Raw genomic sequence first — 8,637 nt, forward strand, 5'->3', positions numbered from 1 at the left:
TTCCAGGTTTTTTTAACGTTTTCCCCAGAATCGGTCCCCGCGACAAACATACGACCCGCCAAATGGTCGCTACATACATCTCTCGTGTCCTATTTTCAAAATAAAATAAAAAAACTAACTTTAAAAAAAAAACAGAAATCCCGCAAAAATAAATAAATAATAATAATAGCGGATTCTCCTATGTTGGCTGCAATTGGCTGAATTATTTATCTATTGCCCTTTCTGTATTAGAAAAAAAAGTGGCTCTGATCTCTGGGTTATTTTGTTTTAACGTTCTATTTATAAGCAACTGAATAAAAGGCCAGTCAGTGCACCCTGGTGCCAAAATTGACATAAATGTTTAGGGTGCGAAGTCACTACAATAATAAAAAATAAAAAGGGGAACGAATTTGCAAGGTTTTCAAGGTTTAAAAAACGTGGAAAAATATTGCTTAAAATGTAGGGCATATGGATAAATCTTTATTGACAAAATATTGACAATGACATACTTCTTGGAAGTATATAGTGTGTTAGAATTCTAACAAATTAAACACGAAACACAAAAATATTTACATTCTGGTATAGAAGACATTAAGGAAACATTTGTCACTTTTTTTAGTAGCTCTATAATCTTGGAATATTATAAGCTCAGTGCTTGAAACTTGCCTCCAATAAAGATGGCCATTCAGAATCCATCCTTTATACAAAGTCCTTTACATGGCTACTGCCAGGTTTGGAAGTTTTGTCAATTGGGGACCCTATCATCATTGGACTTAAACAAAAAATTAAGCTTCATAATGGGACTATTATATTTTAAATGATATTTTTTTTCCTGCAGCAAAAGTCAAAACCATCCCCACCCCATCCCACCGTGTTGTCCATTTGGGAGGAACACTATGGTTACTGCTACTTCATTTAGCTTTCACAATCACTTTGACGCCAGAAGTTATCATAAAATGTTTACAGACGGCACATTTCTCGTAATATAAAATTAAAAAGCACACGGAACCTGTCTCAAAGGGAAAACAAATGACACTCCATTTCTGTCTTTAGGAACTTGGTTTTGCCCACGCGGCTTTTACACATGCAATTCAAGTTTCTGAAACAGGCGTGGTTCTGGGCTGTGTACGGAATTCTCTTTTAAAGACGGGACAAACCGGGAAGTGCAATATGTCCTGTTAGGGGTTTGTTTTGTTTTTGTTTTCTCTCGTTATTTTGTTTTTAAAAGTGGACTGCGAGAAACGGAATACCTGTCAATCATCTTGTCTCGGTGGTTTGGCTTTGATTGACAGATCCCCCCTTTGCCAGACTGGTGCCAGCAGTGCCACATTTTTTGGATCTTTCGCTCGTTCGCTCTCAGCTGCTTCCTAGACGAGAATTGCATTTTGATGAAGCCTTTATGTATCTTCCCTGCAACGCCACTGTCTTGTGTGTGATCCTTTTAACACTTTTTTGTTTGGTTGGCTGAAAGTCCAAGTGCCAGTTTTTAATCGTCTGAAGTGACGTCTATTTCTTCTGGGCTGGCTTGTTTCGTGGCAATTCTCCACCGGTTAATGTGATGAGTCCCTTTTTTCTTCTGTTGTGAGTCTGAACCTTCCTCTTCCAACTTTTGTCGCTTGAACTTTGTCCTTCTGTTCTGAAACCATACTTTTACCTGCAGGTGGGAAGCAAAGTTGGGGATTACTTGGCTGGTTTCACTTTAACACACCAGAAAATCGGTGAGGTCATTACTCTGGTTCCCTTTGAAGATTTCTGCCCCCCTTAAGGAATGTTGTATGGGGGGGGATCTAGGTCTATTTTCTTAAGGGGTTGAAGAAATCTACTTGGAAGGGGGTCCGGAACTCCGCGTCTACGTCTGTGTGTGTGTATATATACAGCGTACGTGGGTATACACAGAGACAGACACTCGCGGTGTGGGTGCAAACAGTTTGCCTGTGTCTATATAGGGTGATATATAAAGAGAAAGTGTGTACGTCTATACACCCACACCCACAATGCATGGCTACACCCATCTATATAGACCCCCACATAGATACACTCTCTAAACGCACATACGCTCTGTATAATACGCAAGACTTTTCCATACACCGCATTACATATGAAGTATCTTTGGGAAAACAGCTACTAAATTCTACAACCAATTGCACATAATCTTTCAAAAGAACCAACCGCTCCGGTCATAATACAAACACATCATCAGAACTTCTAGTTTTACACGCCCCCAGTTTAAATGTGGAGTCGTTATTCAACATCTGGGACGTGCAATGCCTTTATTCAATGTAGGCCCCTTTTAGGAACAGAGTCTTGGATCGATCGGTTCAATCGCATTTTGGAGGGGTGGGGGTGAACGTGTACTGCAGCATCGACTGTTCTTTAACATCCTGGCCCGGCTGAACCTTGGAATAACTATTCTGAACAGTGAAACTGTTCAAACTCCCTTTAAAATGCTATTAATTACAAAAAAGAGATGGCGATCCTTTTAAAATCCCACTAGGGCCTTTGCTTTCCCAGGGGTGCAGGATTCAAACATTATAGAGGCGTCTCCCTGAGAACATGTCTCTTCCCCTCACTCCCCACCCTCCGCCAAAAAAAAAGGCTAGCAAACGTTACAAACCCGACGCATTTGACACAGCGGTTGTTGTGCCAGTGGCGTCCAGAAGCGATCGTATTAAAGTGAACTCTTCAAGTGCCGCAAAAAACCGCCTCTCTGAAATTTGTTCCGAGTGGAATAAATCTGATTTAAATGTACGCCAGGTTACTTCAGTCATTTAATTACAGATAGTATTGATCCAGAAGTTTATCTCGAGAGCTGGCCACACTCCTTCGAGTGGCCAAAGGTAAACACGGGGGGTTATTTTTTTAAAAAGCAGTTCAGACTCTGGTTCTGTCTGAAAGTGCCTGATAAAGGCCCCAGAAATGGGGCGGGGGAGAAGAGGGAGAGAACTGGAGCATTTTAATAAGCTGGTTTAACCCGCTTCGCTGGCTCTTCAGAACCCAGCCACTACCATGCCAGGCACACATCTCTGCTGCATTTTCATATTCTCCAAAAGTCTCCCATTAAAAAGCTGAGCGGGGAACAAGGGGTGAGTTTAATTTGCTTTTAGTTTGCTAATTGAAGGGGAGGACGGTTCATTTCTGCCCGCTGATCTCCAAAGGGGAGCTCGTTTGTAGGGAACGAGGGGTTTGACATCTGGACAAAAGACCCCAACCAGCTTCGGAATCAAGCAGGACAAAGACCACCTTAAATACAGCTTTCCAGTGGAAATAAGCCTGTGACCGGCCCCTTGTTCGGAGAACCTCATAAAAGTGGCGATCCCTTTTTATTGTTTTGTTAGGAAGACATTTTAAAACAAAAGCTCCAACCTCTTTATTGCTTCCCCCCGAAAAGAAAAAAAAGTGTTACAACTTAATCCGCACAGAGAGCGTTACTGTTTACTGGGAACTTTGAACTAGGCTGCGACTGGGGATGAGTTTTTTTCCCCCTTAAATACAGTGCCACGTACTGTAGCAGAGACAATCCCCTCCGAAATTCCTCACTGTGCGTCTCCCGGACACCCCCCTCCCCCCAAAACCCCCCACAAACTCTCCTATGGCACTAAGAAAACCGCGTGAAACATAAGAGACCTGAGCAGCAGAGTTCAGAAGAAACTAAAAATCTACATCTAAATAACCCATCTGGCTTTAAACACACGCCTTAGACAGTTCACATGCATCCTAAGTACGAAATGGCTCATCTACACCATAAACTCTTACGGCTGGATCGTTAAGAAGCCTCTGAAGTAGAATTAGCCTCGCATATGCTTCAAGAAACCAATATGATCTGTCTTGACAATTCTCAAACAATGCAATTATTCCAATCTGTTTCCTTCCAACATCTTTGATGCAAGCCCAAATCGTTCAGACTGACTGCAACAATCTGTCTGTGGTGTCATCGGAGGCACTGCTCGCTTTACACACATACAACGTAAGACAGAGTTGTAATTGTCACTTGAAATATACAGATCAGCTAAACAAAATATATCCCACGTTAAAATTCTGGACCTCAGCCAGCCGACACAGAGAGATATAATTAAAGTCATTTCGGTTAGTAAGATGTCTGTGCTTAATTTTTATCTTTATATCTCCGCTAGTTACATATCACAGTTTTGCAGGAGCTTTATACAGGGATATAGTGTTACTCAAATTGGCACGAAAAACCCGCAAAATTGACCAAGAAGTTGTCCTTTGAAAATGCAAATCGAGATTTTTAATATTAACACTGATGTAGTAATTCATTTATCATCATGTATTATAGACACAGCGACCATTTAGAACTGAATGATCACAGATAACCCACAAGGAAAAAATGAACCATGGTTTACTTCGGACATTATTCATAATCATAATTGTGACCCCTGTAATTTTTAACTAAGGTGGGTTGTTGTTTTAATAAATAGGACGTAGTTTATATAAACCAGGCAGTGGAAAGCCATACTGAGCTCGACATACCCCTCCACCCTATTTATATTAGAGACGAATCCCTGCGTTTGCAGAAACGTTGTATATCTTTTACCCTGCACCTTGCAGTTTGCCAGCGTGTTTTTTAGTTACATGATTAGACCTAATATTCCGGCCCCAGCAACTTCCTGTCTGGGTCCTTACCTGAGTTTCCGTGAGGCTGAGACTGTGTGCCAATTGTTTCCTTTCTGCGCCTACTACATAGTGATTCTTTTCAAAGGCATGCTCCAGTCTCAGCAACTGGGACGGCGAGAAAGCTGTACGGATCCGTTTGGGTTTCCTGGCCAGTGCATTGTGCAAGAGGAAGCTCTCCGGGCTGGTTTCATTCCCTGGACAGCAGGGCAAAACAGAGATTAGCAACACACCTTTCCACAAACACACTCCATTCCTATTATTGAGCCCTAGCGTTACCTTCTCACTATTATCCGGCGGGGAAAATTCTTACTCTTTTTTTTTTAAACTCCTTCTTCATATACTGTTTTCCCTACCACGCAGAAAAAGGGCGAGACTCCAGATCAGCACGAGAAATTAACCAATACAATAAAATCCACCTTTATGGGTGTATTAAAAACTAATGGATGGAGAGACCACCGCTGTCATATCTGTGTTATTTATTGTAGTAGCAGTTAGGAATTCACAACTGGGTGTAGATTAAACCGATGGTTCTATTTTAAACCTAATAAGAATGGCGATTATTCACAATTCGACCTGTCCACTTCTTCCGATATTATATATTCCGCAGATGCGCAGGGGAGCGTGTGGTGATCTCTGGTCAGAACTCGGCTGTTGAGAGACAGCTCCATATTCTTCAGATCTGACCCTGGTTGACCCTCCAAAAACTACATTCCAGAGTTTTTTGTTTATTCACACACACACACCCTTTTTTTTAAACGGTACGGTATCTTTTAAATAGTTACACGCCGTTTATAAGCCGGCACTACAGCAGGATGGAACTACAGCATACATGAAAAGCTAATGCCAGCGAGAGGCTGGTTACCCTGAAATCTCTATGTACCAACCCCTTGCGATTGCAGTAGCAGGACTAACACATTTTCATAAAAATAAACACACAAACAAACTTTAGGGAGCCTAAATCTGAATACGCGTTTTGCGGGCGTGAAGGGCTGGTCTGTTGGTTTGTTTCCCTAGGACGGATCGCCATTTTCGACTAATTGGAATAGTTTCTTGCAAGGTTACAAAACCAACGAAGAACCAGCTAGGTCCTTTTCAGTTTTCTTTAAAGATCGCCCCATTAGGAGGTTGTGATTTAAACCACCCTGTGGCATAACACTGGGACATTTCCGCCCGCTCTTTACCAATCTGCTGATAACTGGGACAAATAATTTGGTCAGCGAAACCTGTAATTTTGTTCTGAGAGGCTATAATCCGTTTTGAACCACGTCTCCCTCTCTCCAGAAAGGCTCTCGCTCTCTGCGGAGGGACATCAAGGGTTGCATTTTGCAGTCTAAAAAAACCCAGACCGCTGCTTTCAGAATAAATAAGATTGTTTTTTTTTAAAAACGGCTTGAACTCGTGAACGTCAAAACACACACACAAGTGGATGGGACATCGTAGAAAAGAAACCTGATCTTTCTTTGGGGGAAAACAAAGCTGTTAGCAAAGGGTTAAATTAACTGGGGCAAGGGGGGATTTGTTTATTGATTGTGTGCCATAAGCGTATTTCCCCTCAACTGGTTATTAGTCATTTGACAACTCTAAGGAACTCTGTGTGAAATTCACCTCCCCCTCAAAGGAAAAATGTGCTCGCTCTCTCTTTCTCATCCGCGTTCGTTTTCTTTTAAGACAATATCAGCTCACTTTGTTTTATCGTTGTTGTTATTATTATTTTGTTACTGTAAACAATAGGAAGTCAGGGAATTTCTATATATATAAACGGAAACGCTTCCCAGCGCCGGCTCTGCCTTGGCGGAGCTCATCTGGCTTGTCAAGGGAGAAATATAACGAAAATACAACGAGGTCTATTCCTTGTCTAAAACGACGTTTGATGTTCCCCGCAGCCCTGCTTGGCTGGATGTTTCTGGCAGGCCAAGATCCAGAGCAGGGTTGCCACTGAGCCGACGAGCCCTTTGAAAACTGGCGACAGTTTTTAGCGGTGATTTTTTTTTTAAAAACCCACAACTTTTATGACTGATCTTTAAACCACTTTAAAACAACTGCTAACCCCCCGCCCCAGCCTGCTCCCCTCCCCCCGCCCAGCACACGCCGCTTCCGCTGACAGCTTCTCCACTTCGATAGCGGGGCAAAGAAAAACGAGAAAACAAGACAAACTTCCCTAACCACAGCCAAACCTGCGCCCAGTTTGAGGACTTCATCAGAGCTCTGATCCTGTCTCCCCTTCTTCGCCTTTTAAAAGGCGTCCTCCGTTCCCCACACCGCAGACCATAGACTGGGGTTTCCAGCCGTCAATTTCACCCCCACGCTTTCCAGATCCCCCGCTCCTGCCCCACCAGGCCAGGGTGTGGGGACAGGATCGATCCGGCGCGCATCCGGCGCGCGGCTGGCAAAGGAAGAGAAGTGACACGTACCTTGGAACCGGTGGCCCAGATATCGGTATCTGTGTATTAGCCAGGGGTAGAAAGTGGAAGGGTCCCTTTGCTGCGAGGCAAACAGCGGGTGCGGGGAGTGAGAGGAAGGCAGTGGGTGGGCGGCCAAGGCGTGGGGAGGCGGGACGGGGTGCACCGGCACGGCCGGGTTAGGCGGGTGGGAGACGGCCTCTGCAAAGACCAAGTCCGGGTTGGAGTAGACCCCTCTGCCGGCGGAGTGGAAGCCGTTGAGGAAAGGATTCATCGGGCTGGAGTTGGCATAGCTGAGCGCCGCCGGCCGGATAGGGTCCTCGGAGCGAGACGCGGGCAAGGGGCTGTCTTTGGCCACCAGCGACTCGATGGTGAAGCACCGCTTGGGCGTGGGCTGGAACATGCTGCGGCGGCTGGAGTCTGTCTGTCTCTGGTGCGCGAGAAGCGGGCTCCGCAGCCCCCCAAGTCCGCCCGGAGCCGGGGAAGTTTGCAGCGGGGAGTGACTTCAGGAGGGCTAGATACACACATAAATAGACAGGGGCTGGCGGAGAGGAGGCGGCGGCGGCAAGCGGCACCCAAAAGGGAGAGAGAGCGACACACACACACACACACACCAAAAAAGTTGCCGGGAGAAGTTTCCCTCCTGCGGAAGGCGGCTACTCTAAGTCCAAAGACAATCCATGGATGTGATCGGTCCCTTCACAAGTTGTGCAAACGATTTGTTAGTTCATGAGCCTAATTAGTGCTGGGATCACATAAACAGCTTCCTCTGAAGCCTGGTAAATGGCTTGATGATTGGTCGCTATTACTCGCCTGGAGGTTGAAAGGGGGAGACTCTTTAAAGTGCGTCAGAGGGGAGGCGAGCTCTGGCAGCTGGGATCCTGGAGGGATGGATCCAGGGCCCGGAACGGAGTGTGTCTCTCTCCACTCACTCCGGAGCGCTGGTGTCCCCGGCCGGGCTCCTCACCTCTCCAGCCACTCAGCCGCAGATCCGTCCTTCCCTCCGGCAGCCCAGCCAGATGCAGCCAAGGTAGGTAGGAGCTCAGGGATTTCCCACCTCGAATGCTGGGGCGGGAGGTTACTCCTGATGCTCTAAAATAATGATTTCGCTCCGATTCAGCCTTTCAGAAGACTGATTGCATGTTCAGCGTTGTGTATCCTGCCTGCCTGGAGCATGCCCCTCACTCGCCCGCCTAGCCTCTCCCCTGGTGCAAAGGTGTTTCCAAAATCCGATATACGGATGCCTCGATCCCCAAGAAGCCAAACAACCCAGGGAATGTCAGAGTCCCCCTGGGATGCCCCCACAGTTAGAGGCATTCACTTTTGAAATAGTTGTTTGCAACGAAAACGCCTGGGATGTTGGTGTTTTGTTTTCTTTATTTGTTGCGAACTTCCTTATGGGCGATTGCCTACTTACACTCACTCCACCGCGGTGGGCACAACGGCGGGCAGCCCCGGGAAGATGCTTGCAGTCTGCAAAACTAGGGCACGCGGGGTTATTGCAAAGGGATAGGCGAGCAAGTCAGAAATCCCAGCCCTCTCCGTATTTTCGAGGTTACCTTTAGGTTTGGGGATGATTTTAGGGCCGAGTTCTCCCGCTCCTATTGGCTGGTGCTGTAGAATAATT

General features: G+C 45.7%; 1 protein-coding gene across 2 annotated transcripts; it reads right to left on the bottom strand.

Moving 5' to 3' along the window:
• Positions 1-447: 447 nt before the first annotated feature.
• Positions 448-7,833, bottom strand: EMX2 (empty spiracles homeobox 2). Of its 2 annotated transcripts, XM_045025833.1 has the most exons (3): positions 7,023-7,829; positions 4,621-4,805; positions 448-1,633 (listed from the first exon to the last, which is right to left on the bottom strand). In XM_045025833.1, the coding sequence occupies exons 1-3, from the start codon at positions 7,411-7,413 to the stop codon at positions 1,466-1,468; spliced, it is 744 nt and encodes a 247-aa protein (XP_044881768.1). In that variant the 5' UTR covers positions 7,414-7,829; the 3' UTR covers positions 448-1,465. The 2 variants fall into 2 exon arrangements, with proteins under 2 accessions (XP_044881768.1, XP_044881769.1); XM_045025834.1 differs by lacking the exon at positions 4,621-4,805 and having other exon boundaries at positions 1,530-1,633; positions 7,023-7,833.
• Positions 7,834-8,637: the final 804 nt, after the last annotated feature.

Source organism: Mauremys mutica, chromosome 7, assembly GCF_020497125.1.
Source record: "Mauremys mutica isolate MM-2020 ecotype Southern chromosome 7, ASM2049712v1, whole genome shotgun sequence".
Classification (NCBI taxonomy): Eukaryota; Metazoa; Chordata; order Testudines; family Geoemydidae; genus Mauremys; species Mauremys mutica.

What these genes read in the sequence shown, in the direction of transcription:
- EMX2 (XM_045025833.1), bottom strand. Translation starts at nt 7,413, where the DNA reads ATGTTCCAGCCCACGCCCAAGCGGTGCTTCACCATCGAGTCGCTGGTG. An exon ending in TCTGGGCCACCGGTTCCAAG is followed by an intron (nt 4,806 to 7,022) that starts GTACGTGTCACT and finishes CCTGCTGTCCAG; the next exon opens with GGAATGAAACCAGCCCGGAG. An exon ending in TCAGCCTCACGGAAACTCAG is followed by an intron (nt 1,634 to 4,620) that starts GTAAGGACCCAG and finishes TCCCACCTGCAG; the next exon opens with GTAAAAGTATGGTTTCAGAA.